This window comes from Argopecten irradians, chromosome 9, assembly GCF_041381155.1.
Source record: "Argopecten irradians isolate NY chromosome 9, Ai_NY, whole genome shotgun sequence".
Lineage (NCBI taxonomy): Eukaryota > Metazoa > Mollusca > Bivalvia > Pectinida > Pectinidae > Argopecten > Argopecten irradians.
Window position 1 is genome coordinate 22,827,482 of NC_091142.1, and position 22,807 is coordinate 22,850,288.

At 34.1% G+C, this 22,807-nt stretch overlaps 1 protein-coding gene across 4 annotated transcripts in view; it reads right to left on the bottom strand.

Annotated features, from left to right (window-relative positions):
* LOC138331803 (nitric oxide synthase, salivary gland-like) overlaps positions 1–22,807 on the bottom strand; it is a 118,645-nt gene that overhangs the window by 27,592 nt on the left and 68,246 nt on the right. For all 4 annotated transcript variants that reach the window (XM_069279584.1, XM_069279583.1, XM_069279586.1 and 1 more), the window contains one exon: positions 8,255–9,555. In XM_069279584.1, coding sequence (XP_069135685.1) covers positions 8,255–9,445 — 1,191 coding nt within the window. In that variant the 5' untranslated portion in view covers positions 9,446–9,555. The remainder of the gene's footprint in view (positions 1–8,254; positions 9,556–22,807) is intronic.

Sequence of the window (22,807 nt, forward strand, 5' to 3'; positions counted from 1 at the left end):
GTCTTTTGAAGAATCGTAATTATACTTGAAGCAGTAATCACAAAAATGCATTCCTATAATATAATCACGTACATAAAGATATATGGCATACTGGATTCATCGTAGAGTATATCACTGTATATTTCTAACATAAAGCATAGTAGAAATAATGCAGTTTAATTTCATTTTTTACCTCAAAAAATAATAATCAATATATACACATGCTAAAAGCGTTGGCAACAAATCATTGAGCATATCCAAACAACATTACATAATTAGTCTATAAAAGAAAGGACGTATGTCTGAAAATAGGCGATTACAGTAAAATTACAAAAGTTTGTTTCATTTTAATAATCATGAGATGCAATTTCTATCGTATAGCAGAAGATTCAGAACTCATACCAGGCGAATTTAAATATCATGCTATTTTTCACGGTATTTCAGCGGCATTCTAAGCTAATCATTCTTTCTCAAGTCATTCTATGTACATGGTTGCTAACACGAACGTCACCCCTTTTATGTACTTAACTTTCGATTTCGATAAGAAATCTATATTAAACTAAAATCGCATCAGGATCTAATCACACTAGATACTGGTGTCTCAAGACTTTTGCAAATACCAGCACGAAACCCTGATGAAGTACATTAATGGCTGCCTACACTGAGACTCCAATATAAAGGCGTATGTTACTAACCTATTGTATTTCCCTAAAATAGACATTGCTACCCATTTAGGTTTTTTTATTATTATAATTTGCTAGTTTGAACATTAATTCGTCCTATGGCATCATAACAATTCAGTTTTGGTTTGAAACCAGAATTCCCAAAGCCTAAATAAACATAGTAAGAACATATAGTATTTTCTCATGGGTATCCCAAGATGGTCAATATTGGTAGAATATAGATATAAACCACCCAGACACAGTTATTTTAATAGTACCGATCTCTCCTATTTCCAGAACTTCTGTGTAGGTTACATGTGCAATGTATATAGGAAAGGCAATTATTTGAGTTTATTTAGCAGATTCGTTTCACGAATAACTGCAACATTTTAAAGCTAAGTTAATTAATCTCAAAACCTCTGTATTTGATTAAACAATGGAAGGGTCAAACGTTTCGTAGTTCATTTAACACAACTTGTTACTTATATATATAATTGAAGAGCAATATTTGTTTTAAACTATACATGATTGTCAATACATCAATACTAGTATTTAATTCATACACTCAGTATAAACCTGTGAAAGAACAATCATTGTAAACTCGACAACTTCACAGTAGTGAATGTGTGTACTGCTTTTATAACCTTCTCTAGAACAGGTGTAGATGTACTATCACAAGGACTTAATATATAAAAACATGATTACAATTGTAACAACGCAATATCTATATAAATCCATACCGCCTTTTCATGTGTATTTCATTAGAAAAAGTAACACCGTAATCAACCCAATAAGCGTCCCGACCTTTTACACGTTCCTTCCTCTTTCACCGCCACTTATCTTAAACAATTTTTAGGCTGAGAATATAATCCGTAATGTATTTATTTTATAAAATGATGTTCGATATATCCTGGGCAATGGTTTTATGATTCATTGTAAAGGCCTAAGTAAAGACATCTTACTTTGCTCTATTTCTGCATGAACGCCCTGTCAGCTTCGTGGGTTGAATATGGTGCATGCTATACTTTGAAGGACTCTGAATGTCTAAAAAGGCTGCTAAATACATTGATTCACAAAATCAATTAAGTGGACTGCTCTTATATCATAATATTGTATTTATATTTCATAACTTTTCCAAATTTAATCGCGTTTTGTACCTATGCTAATCTTCCCTGATCATACTGAGAACGTTTTTTTTTTTTTTTTTTTTTTTTTTTGTGAAATAATTACATTTCATCTGACATATTTAAGCTTAGCTTACCGAATATTTCCATCCGATCTAAATGGAGTCGGCAGTGTATTAACAAGAATACATTAAAAAGATGTCTCCCCCGACCATGTCCACGCATGACCACATATAGTAGGAGTCACATTACGTGGATTCCGGATGAATTATCAAAATTTACGGGAGTGGTACTAATTACTCTAAAAACCTATTCCCTAGTTTGTAATTAACAAACAGGACATCCTTGCTAAATTCTTATCAGTTTGACGTATACATATATAATTCATAATCTACCGATAGTTTACTCTTTCAAGTGTTAAATTTATGGAGATGGGTCAGGATCATACGGGCAATTGATACAATTAAACATGATACAGATCATGAATACAATTTCGTTTGCATTAACCCCCATGAGTCCGGGCGGACCGACCTGCGTTATACACAGCACGAAACACCGAATAGCTTTATTAAGATAATTCGTAAGGCTCTTCATGTTCACGCTGTAAGTGGGATCTGCTGACCAGAAGGTTATCAACCTAGGGAGTACAAATCGTTATTATTGTTACCAGTTATAAAACATTAATATAAGGGACGTTTCCCATCGATCATAAGCATTGTATTGATGCCCATAATACATGTACATTGACCTGATAGAGGGACGGTGGTGGCAGAGTGGTGAACGTGTCTCATAGCTCAGCAGTTTTATTCTTAGTTCAGAATAAAGCTTCAACGATTTATAATAATTGATTTAACAAATAAGTACCCTTTTGTTTCCAATGATCAATTATAGCATACATCTTTGAACCTTACGTCTGAAGGCATTGCGGTCACCGAATAAAGTTGATGTCATCTGGTGTGTTAGAGCTAGCCCTCCTTATTGGTGTGTGCCAAATGTTTTGCATTAATCTACAATTGCATGTATGTTGTAACATTTTCTGAAATGCTTGTTACCAGCAGACAGATATTTGACAAAATGAATTCCTAGGTCATTAGGCCTTTTAAATAGAAACGAGTTCAGACATCTTTTCCGAGTGTAGGCCGATTATTTCTGTACTGGACCCCCAGTACGTTTAATGCTGTTATTCGCATTGGAAAAAAGGTAATAATTTTTATCAAATGCAGATGACGTTGGCTGATTGAGCGAAATGCCGTATTTATTTCAAAACGTTTGGGGTCAAGGTATAAATATAAAACTACTGATTACGTAAACTAGTTCATGTAATGCATACTCTTCATTCATATATCATAATGTTAATTTATTCACGTCTATCAATAAACTCTATGTTCGCATATTATTATCACTTTAAGTTTAACTTTATTGTCTTTATATATAATTATATAGGTATAAAGAAAATACCATTAACAAATCACGTCACGCGCGAAGGTCAAAGAGAGTTTTACTGTGAGTGAAACCATTCCAAAATATTTTTTATGGATTTTTTATATCATCATCACTAAAGTCCAAATAACGCATTAACCAACTTGGTAATTCTTGTGGTGTGCTAAAGAAAGTCTATTAACAAAATCATAGTGAAGATGTTTTAAGATACATTAATGTGTAAAATGATAAAATTCTGTGTCAGTCATGACGTTTGAATATTATTCTATTTATACTGTCTGTACCATATGATTCTTCCATTACTAAGCGATGCGAATATTTCTTACGATTATAAATCTACAACTAAATAAATGTAAATTCAATTCCGTGTTAGATTGAAAGACAATAGTGTATGACATATCTTAAATGCAATCATATTTTAAATAAAGCCTACCTCGGTAAATAAAAGATGCCTATCAGACATAAACAGTGTAACGTAACGTGTTTCTCATTGACTAATTAACACAAATAGCTCGCAACACGTTTATAGAACAACTTTATAAGATTCCATATTTAATCCCAATGCTAGTCTACAATGTGGTTGATACATGCGTGCTGATAAATGTATAAACTATACGTTAATGAAAACGACCCAATTAGAGACATACCGATCATCGCTATCTCGCAAAAACATAAGTAGTAGGTATCTATATAATCCTCTCGTACTTTAAATCATTTATAACACAATGGCCAGAGAAAGGAAATGATATTTTGTATTCTGTACCACATTAAAGAAATGTGGATTTGTTTATCTCATAGAGATATTATTTTGATTCTCTGATTCGTGTTATATTATAGCAATTGTTTCCTGTTTCCTTTTAACAAAATACATTGAAAACAAATCCATTACGCTTCATAACGGTATATGATCCGACATTGCGCGTCTAAAAGAATGTGGCGTCATGAAACATGAATGTTGATTACATATGAACAGACTCACATAGGCAAGTATTTATGGATAAAGGGAGTAGAATTGAATGGAATTTACAACAAAAAAAGTGTAAAGACGAAATCTCTGAAGACATGATTAAAAAAACACTGCAGAATAAAGAAACACAATTCGTATGATAGGTGAAACTTAAAAAGTAAGGCGCTCAGAAATAAAAAAACAACATTGCATGTTTTTAAATGAGTCAGATTTAATTTACAGAGTAATTTGGATTACAATTTACTTTCGTGAATTTCGTCTTCAAAGTTCATTAACGAAAACTTATCTCCGCGAACTTTAAGATATATTGCTTGTTTGTTTGATTGATTAAGCAATGTCCTATTAACAGTCAGGGTCATGTTAGAACGGCCTCCCATGTATGCGGTGTGTAACGTGCACGTGTATGTAGTGCGAGGTGCATGTTTAGGGGACTGTGGTATGTTCGTGTTGTGTCGTCTTGTATAGTGGAATTGTTGTCCTTTTTGTAGTGCTATGTCACTGAAGCACTGCCGAAGATATCAAGCAACACACCCCACTCGGTCACATTATACTGACAACGGGCGAACCAGTTGTCCTGCTCCCTGCTTTAAGATATATATGTATATATCAGGCTTAACTAAAATGTATTTCTAGTATTTGTTCTCAAACTTAAGAAAAAATTTGAAATGGAGATCTCGAAGTGTCGCAGCAGAAAAACTGTTTTACAGTAGTCATAAGAGTTGCTTCGTTAGAACAACTGTGGTCGTTTATAATGATATAACAACATTGTATTATTTTGTTTTGGTGCGAGTAAGTAAAAACTATTATGTTCATTTTCTCTAATATCTGATTAATAAACACATTGGAAACATGACCTAAATAGATGTTAACATAAGGACACTACACGTGTACTGTTGGAAGCGAAATTCGTTAACGGAGTTTTTTCCATTCATCGATTTCTCTCTATAATGCGATTTATTCAGTTATTTACAAGGATAACAGTATAAAATGAAATTAAAAATATAGAAATTAATCATCGCTCTAGGGCACATCTATAACCGAGATGTCTGCTGTTACACTGGGTCTATTTACTAGTTCACGTCAGTTCAGACATGCATCTTGTTTCCTCTCATCAAACAAGCTTATAAACGAGGTCACCATGGATGCATTGTCCTTCATGTTACTGGTATGAAGTACACAAAACAGTATAGTGGTCTCTGTAAAGCCTGGAATACTGTATACCGTGAAATTGCCGTTGTTTACGTAATCGTTATAGAACCATGAATATCGAAACAACGTAACATGTTTTAGACATTTCCGTTATCATTGTGCCATTGCTTAACCACGAATATGTGTATCCATGAGATAATTTTAAAGCATCGAAAAGACAGTCAAGTGCATCAACGAATATTTGAGGTACTACAGTATTCATAGTGTAACATAAACACCGAGGTGGAACAATAATTTCGAATTTCCACATATAACGATCTTTCATGGCGATTTGTTTTCGCGATCGAGACCTCTGTAGTCTTACCTTATCTTTTTGAGACATTTTTGTTGCATTATGAATGCGATTCCTCAATACTCGCGACACACGCGAAAAGTGACAGCACGCGAAAATAGGGTAGTTTACAGTACTTGTTCGTTTCCTGTCCACTGTCATACGGCAAATCCTAGATCTTAATGGGGCACTAAGTTAACATTTTTTTTATTGGGTGATGTTTTCTATTTGTACCCGGTTTATTAGCTATATACTAAAGCTGTAACATGACACCTACTGTATAGTTGTTACTGTGTGGAACTTATTCGCGGGGGATTATTTTCGTGAGTATCCTGTTGCAATTGAAAGTATCATTTACGTGTCAGGGTGTGTACGACGTAATTCTATGACTTTTAGACAATTCCGCCAGATATTAAATTTTGCAAATTGGTGAAATCAATGCATTTAGTGAAATTAAAATCCAACGAATATATATCAACAACTATGCAGTAGTCAACTAAAACAAATCAGGTGTAATTGATTAAGAGTCTAGTTTAGAAACACATATAAGATCTGGATCAATATAGATAGTATATAATGTTTAATTTAATCGCGATAATTATGTAACAGATGGTACCAGGGTGTATGTTTCAAAGGTTTACGTTTCAACTTTATTGATTGACTTTAAGCTATTAAAATATAAAACAACAATACATGAGGAGGAAATTTAAGGTATATCTTGACACTTGATCTGTTCACTGTTCAACCAATTCAATTGTTAGAAATTGATACCCTATTGTTATTCTTATTGTCAAAATTGCAAATCTATCTATTCTCGGTAAGGATTCTGACATTGGTTTTTTGCTTGCTTGATTAAGTTTTAATAAAGGAACAAAATAATTAAACTTTAAAAATGGTTTAGAGAGTTGCATCGGTTCATGAAGTGTATGTGCAGTTTTTCAGGTGTGTATAGTTTTCGTTGCATCTGTGTGCCCATATGTGCATATGTATAACATGTAAATGATACCATTTGTTAGTAATCCCCTTACATGCTATCCTTAATACAATCCTAAGATAAAAATTAATACAACATAAAAAACTGTTAAAAAACATTTTGTTTCTCCGTTACTTGATCATTCTCTCAGTCTCTCTTAAGGTATTTTAAATTCTATTTCAGTCGCCTCCATCCATTATTTACATAATGAGTTGGTCCTTAATAGGCAAGGTAGGACAATCGTACGACACAGTCGCTTATATTCTAACCAATTCGTGACCTGGCGCTGTGTTTGCTACACAATATTTAAAAGTTAACTATCGCTCCAGTTACACTTTACAGTGCGATGTTACCAGGGCAGATATGTTTCAATCACGTCTTTAGTCATCTAAAATGGACGGACAATAGTTTAGTGAGACCAACATACCACAGCCTAAAAATACAACATACTTTCATCTTACAGAACTCCTCTGTTAATAACTATGTTTTTGACGGTTTAATAGGTTGATGAGCGGACCATGGCATTGAGAGGGTCAGACGAATTTGAAATATATAGTATTTCCACTGTTACAGTGAGATACAACACTAACATACCGCAGCATCAATCAACCAAGCAAGGTGTCGGACATTATAACACCAATGACGCACCTCTGGGTCATGAGTTCAAATCCTTAAATAAAACTACAGCTGTTCATAGAATGTAAAACTCAACCAAATACACAAGCGACACAGCCTCACCTTTGAAATCTGTAGCAAATCACAAAATAAGTCGTTTTGAATTCTAGTGGTACATTTAGATGATCTCGCTTTTGACAGGTGAACATGTACGTGCGGTTACTCACGTGTACAATAATGCGTTTTACGCTACATTACCTATATAGATGTATGAGTAACACTGTGTTTTACTATACCGTAGCATCTGTCGCAGTAACCTTTAATCCGCAAAGTTTAATATATTCTTATATTCTATATTCCAATGGCGACTCGAGACATTCCACACAGAGATATATCGTTATTATCAACAAGTTATATTGATATTTAATAATTTAATTATCATATTTAGAAAGTTTATCCTTTTCTAGTATCACCTACATTCATGATGTCTTTTTTCTCTTTGCGTCACCAAAGACGAAAAAGATTCTGCCATAAATTATTTGCCTAACTCTGGGTCAAAATTTAAAACCGCAACCGCTGTATATAGTTATCGAGCAACTCAACCAACATCAAAATTGTACATTCATTTAAATATTTTTGCTGTTAAAACAATTGTTATAAGCTATTTTGTATTATGAATGTACAGAAAAAGATATGCATGTAAAACGTTCTACATATGTAGGTTAGAAAAATATTATAATCCAATTATCAGTTTTTGCCACTCATATGTCTTCTAAATTGAATTTGATTATTTGAAATATAAATATATTTACATATATCATCGGTTGTGACATTCTAATGTATCTAACACAGATACTCAATTATGGATTGTGTGGCTTTTATCTCAGTGCGGATTATTGTTATCGAACGTTGCTCACAAGTGTTACAGCTCTTATATAAAGATCATATATATCAAACTCACTTAATGCACACAACACATTGTACGGAGATTATCCGGAAATAAGATAGACTTACCTGAGATACTTTGGTGTGGAGGGTATCACTGAAAACTTGTTTCTCGTCGGCGTAATTCCTCAGTTTAACGTATTTTTTGGGACTGACGGCCGCCATCGACGATCGTCTCCTTTGGGAATTCGGGCTATGAAGGTTTATATTACTGAAGCTATCCCTCCTCTGTTTCGCGCGGTCCTCTGTATGTTCACCATTAGTGATCAAGTTAGTTTTATTTTCTGTCAAACTATTGAGTAACTTGTTATTCTCAATCACGCCATTTTCCTTACCTGTTGACATTGTCCCCTTGTTATTTTTACTCAAATCGCCATTCTCCCTAACTACCACTGTAATGTTCTCGGTATTTTGACGAATTTCAATCTTTTTATTGTCATGCTGGTCGATATGGCCACCAGGTGTCCTCACCGTCGTTGGCCGGTCCGTGTTCGATATTTTGCCGCGTAGTTTGACGTCTGCATCCATGACGTCCGGGTCGGTTTGACTCACTGGACGAGTCACTACAATGGTGGGAGAGTTATCACAGTGATTCATATTTGAGTTATTCTTGCTCAGTATTGTTGGCGAGTTTGATTTGGTTTGCGATTCCGCGTCTTTCAACTGAAATTTGTTATTTTTGTGAGACGTTCCATTGCAGTTTGGAACAATTGGGAAATTTTGGTCAATATCACAAATACAACACTGATTATCAACAAAGCATCCTTCTGTACGCTTATCCTCTAACCGTCTGGACCTATTCCGGGCTGGACTGACGCTTCTGTGCTCATTCCTATTCGGCGAAGCAGACGACGCTCTTGAAAAGGTCCGTCGGATTCTGCTCACAATTGAGTCACTGTTGGCAATTTTTCTAGTGACTCGAATGGTCCTCGGCACACCGTTCTCGCGGAAGGTAGTTTCTAGGTGGGTAGAATAGCCATCAGGACCACGGAGTATTAACGCAACGGGGGCGTCAACTGGAAGAGCCTTTAATAACTCAACCGCGTCCTCATAACTCTTTTCCGATATGTCGATTTCATTAACTCGTATAACGGTATCACCTATATGAACCAATCCGCTCTGTTCGGCTAGTCCCCCAGCTACCAAGGCTGATACTGCTACATACGGTTTCTGTGTGCGGGGCTTAATCAGAAACCCTAACCCATCCTCATGGCGTTTAAAAAGTTTAACTCGAATGCGGTTGGGTAACTCCGGATCCATGATTGTTGTATTTAGGAAGATTAATGTTTATCACTTCACCTGGTACGGTCTGCCAATCAGATTGAATGCCAGTATTGGCTGATTCCAGTCACGCTGGCCATAACTTTTGTCTGTAACACAGAAAGGACAGCATTTAAACGCCTAACATACACACTACAGCTAAATAGTTAATAATGCAATTCAATAGTCAAACAAATATTTAATTAGCAATTATTTTTATATATCATATACATGTAGTTGCCCATTCTGAAACACAATTATAGAACATAAATGGATATATTTTATTTACATTAGTACAACTATAAAAGACAAATTGTTAATTACCCCATGAAATTTCTGATAAACTGTACAATGTGGTTTTGTATAGAGTATACAGAGTTACATTAACATTAAAAGGTTTGTCCGGCTTTATCATCATCATCATTAATTATGCATTAATTGGACTGAAAATATCATGATATATATTTCAAAGTAGTTATATACTTGTACATTATCATTAATAACAGTTGAATAATATGTGTTCAAACAGTAAAAAAATGTTATCACAGTTCATTCTTAATCTGATCAATCAAAGATCACGGAATAACCATCTTATTTGTATATTACATTGTTTGTATACAGTATCTACAATTAAAAAAGGTATAACCGTCATGGACATAGCTGATGAATATTGATAAAGCGAAATATGTAATCAATTTCACACCATGCACATTAATTAAATGATTTTGATAGGTTAAGTCTGACATTCTACCATTAGCTATCCCCGATTGAGAAACAGATCCCTATAATAGAGTGTTCCGGATACTGGTTAGGTATTGTTAGGCGTTTTTCCTCCGCAAACTTCAGAATTGTTTCCACAAGTATTAAAACGACGTAGACCACGAACAATTCACACTAGAAATTGATAATTCCAAAAGGTACTTTCAAATAATCCATATGTCACGAAACGCTTTGACGATCTTATCCCTACATTTGACAAGATGCGTTGTGGTAGTTTCGAACATTTTTCTTTTCTGTATATTGACCGAATATATTGCTGTTGTGTTGGGGCATACTTAGTATTCTATCCACAGAGCTAGTCAACACTTACTTTGTAATATAGTCTAGTGAAGTACAGTGATAAATATGGTATAACTCAGTCTGTTCAACTCCCAAACTATAAGCTCTACACAACCATCTGTATAGTCGTGCGGTGACGCAGCTCAAGATACAAAACAACTTATCTTTTGTTTACACCAAATGTGGTTATAAACAGCTCGACTGATGTCAAAAATTACAGAACCTGTCATATATACCATTTTCCCAATACATCTATGAACCTCTTCACACTTCTAACTCAATAACACTTATTTGTTACGATCCCCGCTCCTTTCGTTTTCTATGTACACCTTTGGACCCTGGCCATTTTAAAGCGAAAACCGACAAAACAGGACCGAAATAATTGTCTTTTTATGGCAAAGATCGCTTCCCTACGGCATAATAGCCCAGATGAAGTCAACAATATTGGTAAAAAATTAATTAAGGAATTACCGAAGGCTTGTAACATAAGCAACTAGGCTTGACTTCCTTAAAAGAAAATAAGGCATTATTCTTTCACTGGTGTTGCAAACTGGCCTAAAGACCTCTCACCAGAAAGACCAAAACGTCTGCACATAGTTTCGAAACATTGCATGCATCACTTCTGTTTATATATATACCGTACATATACCTAAAAATGTTTCTTTAATTGTTTTGATATATTAAATAGCATAATAGGCGGATGTGGCCATGCCTCTTTCATCATTAATATAGTCCATAAATGAGTTTACTGAGTTTCTTTTTGCTTCCGGAATATACACAGTGAAATAATGAAATCCAAATTCTTCTAGCTTATCGCAAAATTAAAATGTCGTATTTGATTAAACTGACTTTTAACATCGTTTTACATCGTTTTAGGCCAGTTTTCGGCCAGTCACTTTCGACATTAAATGAACATAAATACATATCAGTTAACCAAATAACAATAGATAGGGATACATCTGACTAAAATTGACATTGCAGCAGTAAGGCAAACACCTAGGAAACACATGTTTCTGCATAGCGTGAGAGACTTCCATAGCAGCCTATCATCGCATTAAGAAATTACCGAGTACATCAATCAAGCTCTTTTGCAGGATAACAGAAATTGAAATAGATAGACAGTACTCAACCTTGGGGCATGTTGTGACTGATGTATTTAAGAATGGAAAATTAATCAAAACTTAAAAATTTAATACGGCTTAACAACCGAGACATATAATATTTCATGTGTTTTCCAGTATAGCTTCATCAAACACGCGGTGATAAAGTACTGTCCGTTTCAAAACATATTCGTTATGCAATATGGAAAGACCCAACACAATGACAAAAAAGTCTTTCTGTGACATAAGCACAAAAGTCTTTCTGTGACATAAGCACAATTGTCCAATTACCTCAAAAACGTGACGTATACATTGGAAGACTGTACAGTATGAATCTCTAACACGCTACATATATATATATATATATAACGTCATCCAATTTTGTTATTTTTTGTTTTAAATTTGCATGCATACACCACTTAAGGATAAAGAAATAAAAAATGCAATGCGCACTTCTTCCGGTCTCAAGAAAATGTCTTCTTCAATAAATAAGTAATGTTCATAGATAAGACAAGGCAGAGGGCTTATTCGTGTAGCTGTTCGTCCCTCGGCCTTCTAACACGTAATGACACGCCATTTTCCACGAGATCTCGCACGCTAACATTGATCAACAGCGCATGTACCTACAACGTGTGGTATATCGGTAGGCAATGAAGACAATTCATGAAGAGTCTGATTCGGTCACGCTAAGTTGATTACGAATGGTTAGGTGTTTAACTATCTGTAGGACCCATTAATTGTAAACATGAGAATGTTGGCGGTAATTCGAGAACTTGTTCAAAGTGCAAATTGAAAAAAAAGCTACAGAAAGTACACAATCAAAACGCTTTATACAATGGAAAGCTTTTCAGTGTGATCTTGTGATTTTTTTTATCCTAGAAACAAGGTCGTTTAGCTACAGTATGTTCTAATGGTGCCATATTTGATACAAAGTAGGACTGACAATACAAGCGGATACCAATGAAATTTCGATGCATCGATCTTTTTCCTCTGTCTGGAGAGGTCGAATTCATTCAATATAGGAGGACCTCTTTTCTCGGGGATTTCCGGATTTCTTTAAAATGAACATAGATTCCAATTGGATACCTACATATTTAATTTTACTAATATATAGATGGTCACTGACGCATTGAGATTGAAATAATGTCTCAAAACTGAATAAGGTTTTGCCATAGACTTGACTAAAAGAACAACCCCCACACAAAATACTTACATCATAAGCAAAGGTACTGTGACCCTAATAGTAAACATATCTGCAATATCTAAAAGTGTTATATTTACTTTATAGACGAAATATAAGAATTTCCACTTTTTGTTGTTGTTCTTACAACCTCCCACAATCCATGATAATCAATAGTTTGAAGAATTCGAGAATTATGTCTTTAAACGAAACGAAAAGGAACTAAACGCTAAGATTATATATTGCGTATGATCAAAACTTAGAGTTGATAGGATTTCTATTTTCAATGGGGCGTCTACCGTCGTTCCGAATTATTTAAGAAACCTCTGTCTATTTCACAGACTAACTAACCTATTGGAATGCCTTTGTGATGTAGATTGCTTCGAACAACAGAAAGAAAGCAATTTTTCTTATTATATACCAGAATATAGAATCGATTAGAAGACATGAAATGCACAGGAATCTTACATACATTGATTTACTTTTTCATTGATACTACAACAATCGTAATCAAAGGAGAAATACAAAGTTAAAAACCAGGTATATTCTTTTTTCTACGCGTGTTCTTATACTAACACACGCACGAATGCTATATGTTTTCCCTAATCGTAGTGGATGGTGCGCGATTCAGAATATTATACAATTAACGATGTTTTTAGATATACACGAGTCCGGTACATGACTATGTAGGTTACCTGGTACAATTTCACTGTACGTGTTATTTAGGGTGTTGACTTGTTATATTAAGGACGCACTGCCAAATATCATTTATCAAGTAATGAATGCCTTGTTTGATTTATATCATATTTCCGTGAATACCTCTTCATTAATTATAAACAACAACATCAACAAAAATTGGAATAAAACAATCTTCCTCGATAAGCCGATGAGATCATCATAAAACTTCGAAATATCCGGGTTAAATGTGCTCTTATATACAATGGACTAAAAAAACTTCAAAGTGAATAAATTCTTCGATTTATTTAGGTTCCAGTAAACGAGAATTTTATTTTTTTTTTATTTTTTTTTTAATTCATTTCCTTACCCGATTGGCGACAAAGACAACTTGGCGTTTTAATATTACGTTTGAGGTCACCAATGCGATAATTAAAACAAAAAGAAAAAACATGTATTCAACATGAAAATTATAAATTAAAGTTTGCATTTTTAAAACATCGACTCAGCGCTAGTCATTAGATTGTTTCGCTTCAGGTATATTGTGAAAAACTACATAATAATGCATTAATTCCGATCATTGTTTGGAGGACCATCCAATGACAACCTTCGCCATTGACAACAGAACTGCTTAAGAATAAATATATACGCGTGTTTCACATCTTTTTGTTACAAATACATTTTGCTCAGAATCTACACGTACTGTGCTTTCGATAGTTACCCTAATTTATTCTGTATAGCACAGATCATGTTTCTCTTTCAGAACAACACTGAACAAGTACACATGTAGTTCCGAACGTTTTCGAACATCTAACAAATACCATAGATATTTGAGCATGTAAATCTAGAGAATCCTTACCTTTGTCTAGCTATCAGACAGCTTAAGGTATAGTTTCCCATACGAAATCAAAACGGTAATGTTTTGCAATATACTATGTTTACCTATTTTGCATGTAAATGAACTAGAATATTTCTAAAGCTTTTAAAAGCCTTTGATTTGTATTCCACCATACTGGTCTGTGACCTTCAGCTAACTTTGTGGCGATATAGTTAATTACGCTTACAAACAAAATTTACAAACAATGACTGATATACATTGTTCTGTACTGAACCAACAAACTGGTCAATAATGTCCAGGATCGACTTACCACTGACTATACCACTGATGGTGTACTAGAAGCTTAAGGACGATAGTAGAGATGCTCTGTGTGTATACTGTTTTCGTCCGATAAACAACATAGTAGCCAATTGCATGATTGAAGAACCCCAAATATACCAACATTGACATAGTGAACCCTTTACCATCATCCAACGTATATCCGTTTAATTTTGTATAAGGGAATCATTTTCAACGACTTCTTCAGGCTGGTTTAATTTTGCAATTTTCAAGTGAACTTCAGTCGCGAAAAGGATATGATTTACATTATCTGTTTATCTTTCCAGGAAACATAACCAGATAAGAGACTAAATGCATGTAATATTTGTTCACTTTATTCATTGATTTAATTTTCCTGTTTTTCTTTTTGGAGTGAGGTGTGTCCTAATACGGTTTGGGTTCATTAGTTTTACGTCATATTAACAGCCAGGGTAATTTAAGGACGTGCCAGGTTTGTTGGCGGAGAAAAGCCGGAGTACCCGGAGTACCAACGACCAGTGGTCAGTACCTGGAAACTGTTTCACTTGAAATTCGAACTCACGACCCAGAGGTGGGGGGCTTTTGGGAATATATCGAGACAGCTTAACCACTCAGCCAACGCGGTACCCTGTGTCCTAATACAACCAAGCCACTTTAGGATGTATGCGATTTCAAATGGTGAGGAACTATGGATACAGGGGAAAAACGAATGTACGTAGCTAGTGCTAAATGTCGGTATACTTCAACTAATCGACAATCACCAATGATAAAGGTTAGTGCCTTGCAGTTCCACGTATTGTCGATAACATAATAAAGAAACAGAATTCAGGACTTGACACACTCTTTTCGTTAAAAGTACATTTTACAAATATTTACAGTAAGCTTAGTGAACTACATTATGTATATTCCGAACATTTTAACAATTCATGATTGGAATTACACAGTTAAGCAACATGTTGTAACTTTGTCGTTATCCCAAATGATAACAGATAACAGGCATATGATAATTATACATATTTACTTACAACATTTAATCGAAAACATGGTTTGTATCCTCACAGGACAGATATGAGACAAGCGACAATAAACATTTCATCCGTTATTAACTATGCACAATTGCTGGTCTTTACTTCTTTTACTACTCATCCTGATTCTGATGATCTGACAATATTTACCCTGCCTACGTAGAGTACATTTGGAATATTTCAGTGTACTTATGTGAACCTCCATAGGCCTAGCAACAAAACACTAGGCTGGGGCACTTGAGATTCAATATTCTCCCAATTGTAATGTCAAAGTGACCATATCACTATTGTGTTTGATGAATAATTATTTAGGTAAATAGTTATTGTGTGATCACAGGTAAGTAAAAGTGTTTTGTAAATTTTATGAAAACATATTATTATTAAAACATACACATGTATACGTGTTAAGCAAAAACAATGCTGTACTGCAGAAGGTGTGTTTTGAACTGGTGTACAAAAAGGAAGCTTTTCAAGTAAAATGAAGACGCAAAACATTTTGTAAAAACAATACATAATTGCTTCTACATATTGTTAATCATATTTCTTCCAGGTGTGATTTATTTTTTTTTGTGAATTTTACGAACATAACAAACTCGTTAACAGTTACCTCTTTGCGAATTAATATCAATCTCGCAACATTGAAAGATATCTTCATTCAATGAAAATATCGGAGAAAAAAGAAAAGATTGAACTGGACATCGCGATTATGAGTAGCAGCAAACGAATTTTTTTACTGTAATCAGCGAATTGCTTTAACGTTACCGCGACCAACGTACATGATATAAAACAAAAACATCGTTGTCAATGAACTTAATATGGCTCTCTTAAAATTGAACGACATGATGAGAGAAATTCAAAGTTAGCTATCCCTGCTGTACGTGTACTTAAAAGAGTTCGCAATTTTTATCATTGATATTTCGCAATTTTTATCTCCCGCAAACAACGCAAAAAGATTAAATGGAACGGGAAAATAAATATGCTTAAAGGAAAAAAAGATCTCTGACATGACTTAGGATTTATCCACTTGAAAGTCTCTGCAATTTAAAATTGCACATGTCAAATTTCTTTCGGTTTTGATTAGTTTCTGTACAACTTTATATATTGTCCACAAGTGATTCATCATATAATTCCTTTTTTGGAATTTGTAAATCAAAGTAAATGCAAACTTTGATTACTTACATTAATTTTGGAATAAATGTGTTTAATTGTTAAGTATTCTTGTTAGTAAATTGAAATACATTGTGAACATCCAATCAGATGAGACTCAAGTCACAGAAACACATAAGCCTACAACTATTTAGGTACGTGACAAAGTTCACGCGACAGGACCAATTTGTTAGAAGGTGCAGATTCATTTATAACTCTACCTCACTAATGAGTAAATATTTGTCAATATGATATGCCGCCGCCATAATTGCATTACTATTCAGAGTAAACATTCAACATATAGCGCTGATTGTCCAGTCGCTGATGCAATTACGCACGACCTTTGACCCGTATATGCCTGGCACGTATCATTTTTATGTCAGATTTCATTCAAATGTCAATCTATAGACGGAGAGAAATTACAACATTGCTTTACTGACAATATTAACTTTTAAAAGTACATAGAGATGTGCAAGTGTATGAGTTTTACAATCAGGTTGAAGCTTTAGTGTAAACTGGTATGTGCAGATATGAATATCTCTTAGACAGTGATGCTATGAAGACATCTTATAAACAAAGTTTTAATTTTAAACTGTCCATTCACAGACCTGTAATGCATTTCCAGACTTGAGGTTCTGTCCACTCTATTCTTTTCTACGTCTATGCCAGCCAAGATATTTCATTACAATAATTATACAATTTGTAATAATTAGCTGCCAGAGTTTATCTCCAGGGCACAATTTCGATATGTCATATTAATCTTTAACATGATGTTGTTTTTTTCTCATTTCATTGACGTAACGAGGCCAAGCATAGTTAGGGTAATTTAATGTAATCAATAAAATACCAGACGAAGTTCATGTCAGTTTCGGACGTGACAAACTTAGTCAAATCCTAGATGTTGTCTCGGCAATATTGAACGGTAGTGATGAGAAAGCTGACCAACATATTTAAGAGGAAGCGATGACGAAAAGTCTGGTCCTTTGATAAACAGATTTGTTTGTTTTCATATAAAACCGCGACAACATTATCATAATTGTACAAAACATGTTTAAAACAGTTAATACTAATGGTTAATTTCGACTGTTTTCGCTGTAAACATTGTCGTTTTCAATTATTGTTTACATGTGTGACCTCTTCATTGTATACCCTTTTCACCTCAACGTTGCTAAATTTCAGCATTCATATAATCATTAGTTCATTTATTTTCAACTTAGTTATTTTGTCTGTCTCACGTATTTATGTCTATGGAGGAAAATAATAAGCATAACCGGCTGAGTTTAATTTCATATCTTCGTTGCAGATTTCGAAATACATATATGTATATAGATAGATTTATACTGGTAGTAAAACAATTAAACGTTTATGATATGTGTACACTCTAAATCAATGAAGTGATTTGATACATACATTGTAACTATAATGATAAATGTGCCTGTTTCGCAAATCCAGCTGTCAACATATTTTTGTAAAAACACGTATTCATAAAAAATGTATACTTAAATATTGATCTGATATTATCCATTGTCTTTTGACAATCAATAAGTTTAAAAATGCATTATGAAATTACCCGTTCCCTTGTTTAACTCAAGATTAATGTTTTTTCTTGCTGAATATTGGGTATACATTGCATATTGCCTTACCACATACGGTATCATCTTCCTGGCCGTATACATTTACCGGGCTGTAACCGATGTTGTTTCTAAACATTTATACATACTAGTACTGTTATCTGTAAACTGATGAACAAATGTCGCAGACATGCAAAAATGATCATTTCATGTTACATGACACGTGATCAGATACAAATGCAAAAAAAAATATATAACAAAACATCAAACAATAAACAAATTATACGACATATCTTACAACTGTGTAATATGAATATTAGTATGTATTTATGTTCGTGTTTTGTGTTTGAAAAGCCTTTCTTTCATGTGTAGAAACGGTGGTATGTGTCTAATATTCTCCCATACATGTATCTACAGGTATAATTCTAATTGTGGCAATACACTCATGTCGACCGAGTCTGTATGACACGAATACCCATGCAATAAAGCATCGTGACGTCACAGATTTAACAAAACTTCTATTTGCTTTGTACAATTTTAATAGTTTATTTTTCCAGAAACTATCCTGGTTTTACTTTAAAACATGCAAACAGCGGGATTTGCGTTGACAACATCACTTGATTTTCATGTATGGAGAATTAACTTCCAGTCGCGTTTTTTTCGAAATTATTTTAAAATTGCGGTTACTCATAGTAATAAAATTGCAATAAAACGTCGAGGTATGGATGTGAAGGATAGGGATAGTCTTCCCTCGGGATTAAAAAATGTATTAAAAACAAGGACATAGTCATTCAGATCCCCCGCCAATGGAGATATCAAAGCTGAAGTAAGTTTGATTGTGGAGACTTATGTGTATGAAAAAAGAAAAGGAAAAAGGAAGTTGAGCTAAAGAAAGATGGAGTATAATTCAAGTAGAGCGGGGCTGCAATTGTTGAATCAGGTATACAGCCTTGACATTTATATTAGACTATATACACAAAGATGGGTTGAGTTTTGCAAAGTAACATTTACCATTTACCATAATATTTTCAGCAATGTTTCCATGGTAACGGAAAAAGTGCAAAAACTGAAAACCTAAAAATAGCAAAAGGTACTACTAGACCATAAAAAGAATGTGTCTATGAAGTTTCGTAGAAATATATCTGCTGGTTTTAGAGTTATGCTCCGGAAATGAACCTGCTACAAATATGATATTTTAAGCAATGTTTCTATGGTTACAGAAAAAAGCACAAAAAGTGAAAACCTTAAAATAGCAAAAGGCACTACTAGACCATAAGAACAATGTGTCTATGAAGTTTCTTGGAAATATCTCTTCTGGTTTTAGAGTTGTGCTCCGGAAACGATTCTTACACAAAAATCTGCCATTTTCAGCAATGTTTCCATGGTTACAGAAAAAAGTACAAAAAGTGAAAACCTTAAAATAGCAAAATGCACTACTAGACCATAAGACTAATGTGCCTATGGAGTTCCGTGCATATATCTCAACCGGTTTTCCAGTTATGCTACGGAAATGAACCTGGTACAAAAATATGATATTTTCAGCAATGTTTCCATGGTTACGGAAAAAGTGCAAAAAATGAAAACCTAAAAATTGCAAAAGGCACTACTAGACCATAAGAACAATGTGTCTATGAAGTTTCATGGAAATATCTCTGCTGGTTTTAGAGTTGTGCTCCGGAAACGATTCTTACACAAAAATCTGCCATTTTCAGCAATGTTTCCATGGTTACAGAAAAAAAAGTAAACAAAAAGTGAAAACCTTAAAATAGCAAAAGGCACTACTAGACCATAAGACCAATGTATCTATGAAGTTTCGTGGAAAGATCTCTTCTGGTTTTAGGGTTATGCTCCGGAAACGAACCTGGTACAAAAATATGATATTTTCAGCTATGTTTCCATGGTTACGGAAAAAATGCAAAAAAGTGAAAACCTTAAAATAGCAAAAGGCACTACTAGACCATAAGACCAATGTATCTATGAAGTTTCGACAGACGGACAGACGGACGGACGGACGGACGGACGGAACCCATTTGTATATCCCCCGCCAACTTCGTTGGGCGGGGGATAAATATTGTGACCCTCTGGTAGAATATCCCTATTCTGCATATCCACATGGGAAAGAGTCTTATAACATATAATATAAACTTTTGTTGTTTCATATTCGCGATTCCACATTACCCACAAAAACACCAAACGTTTTTACATAAAAAATCTTTGGTGTTGAACAAAATGTTCAGTGTTTTATTTTAAACTACATTTACTTATCATCGTGCACTACGGGTACGACATTATATTGATAACCATAATTCATCATTATTAAATATTCCGTTTATATATTAATCATACCATGTTATCATCAAACCCATTTATTTATTTTTCTCTCGACACGATATTTCATTGTTGCGTGTTTAGAAGTGATTTTTTTCGTTCTTACAACAAAATGGCAAATATCATAACGAAGATCATTCACTGATATCAGCAGCATTACTATTTTTGGCGCATTAAACACCAGGAACGATTGTTGTGGAGAGCAATTTCTGTACACTTAATTGCCATCATTTGCTATTTTATCCAAATAAATCTATTATTCTTTAACGTTCAACTTCTTAATCTTTTTAAAATCCTATATCATACTAATCAAGCATTTCCCTACATTTTTAAATGTTTCTCTGAAATACATAAGTTAAGTACATGTTATCTTACCAAATTTCAAAGGTAAAACATAATTTGAGCATTCTTATTTCATATTATGTATATCTTCTGCACATATGTAAGCACTTTTCGATTTGCAGTTGTGACAATATAATAACTGTTTTCATGCATGATTTGCTAGGAACATTGTGTCAGGTTATGGAATGGATGAGCATCATCTTGTATATGCTGATCTAGGTTATTGGTGAAGTACCAGGAACTCAAAATTGGTTCGTCGCTAAAATGAAAGCACGACGAAACAGTAATATACTGCAGTTTTTGTTTTCTCAAACATACTGTTATACACTAACTGAATTCCATCTGGATTTTGGTCTAATGGGATGAATCAAAACAGTTAATTTATCCTTTAAATTTCCAAATAGTTCTTATTACGTAATAACATACTGAGTTTTGAGTTTAAACAATTGAAATGAATACTTACAATGAATGTTGTATGCAATTCCATTGTTCCCAAATTACCAGCGATATTAGACAGGATTACTCGGAGAACAAACATCTCATCTGACATGAACTGTCACCTACATAACTAGTGCTGACAGCTTTATCAAGAAACATTGAGAGTCATTTTATTGGGGAGATGAGCAAAGACAAGTGAGACACACTTACACAAATTGATGGGGTGGAAAACTAGATTAGGGTACTGTAAATACAACATGGGGCCTAAGGTCGTAGTGAGAGGGCCGGCTCGGCCACGACTAAAGCTGAGATCGATCATTCCACTACAGCGTTACGCGGACAGCGGATGCCTACCGGCTTTATCAGAAGTTTTTACTATTATTCTGTAATATGATTTACCACACAATTATGTCTTCAGTTGGAGATACGCTATTTATTTTTACGTTCCATTACGTCCGTACAGGACCAATAAGCGGGCGTTAATTCTTCTTTAGAACTGAAATGTTTGTATTGTGGCAATTGTGTAGCTTGTATGACTAAATCATATTAGCAGAATCTTCTATAAACTCCAATACACAATCATTGTTCAAAACATTTGCCCCGGGACAAATCAAGTGATATACATCTTATTTATACATTTTCTGATTTTATAAGATAAATATTGATTTTATTGGAGTCCCGAAATGTATTATATTTTTATCGATTGGTTGTGGTATTGAACAGACTTCCCTCTGTACATCGTGTTTAATGCTAAGAACATTATTGTAATAAACAGTTAAATGGATTCTGAATATCTACTCCCTTTGCGATATCATAATTGTTTTTATAACACTACCGCCTTAATCTAAAGTCTACCGCTACGTCGTCGAAATTGTGTATTTTTTTCAATTTTACACCACAGCTCTAAAACTATTGCAAGATGCCATCGTCTTACATCTAAGTACATCTTTTACATTCCAAATGCAACTTATAGGATTTTCTATTGAGTATTGTTTAAAAATTGTACTAAATATTGTAAAATATCACAAAATACACTGTTCAGTGTTATTGATTTGTTATATTCCCCATGTTGATCAGAAATGTAATTGTATGACAGTACTACAGCCACATAACGTACGAAACGCTTACCCGCTGCATTGAAATGATTTCAAAAACGCATCAGAAGGAATTAAATCCTTTTTGATAGAAAAGTTTGGATTCCGGAAGAGCCTTTAATTAATTAGATATATAATATTATCCGAACTATTGTTTCTATTGTTGAATATTTTGTTGAATCAATTCCCGATTATGTATCTCGATACTCGTTTCAAATAACTGTAAATAATATGCTGTATAATAGTATTTTAATATTATCTTTATTCAC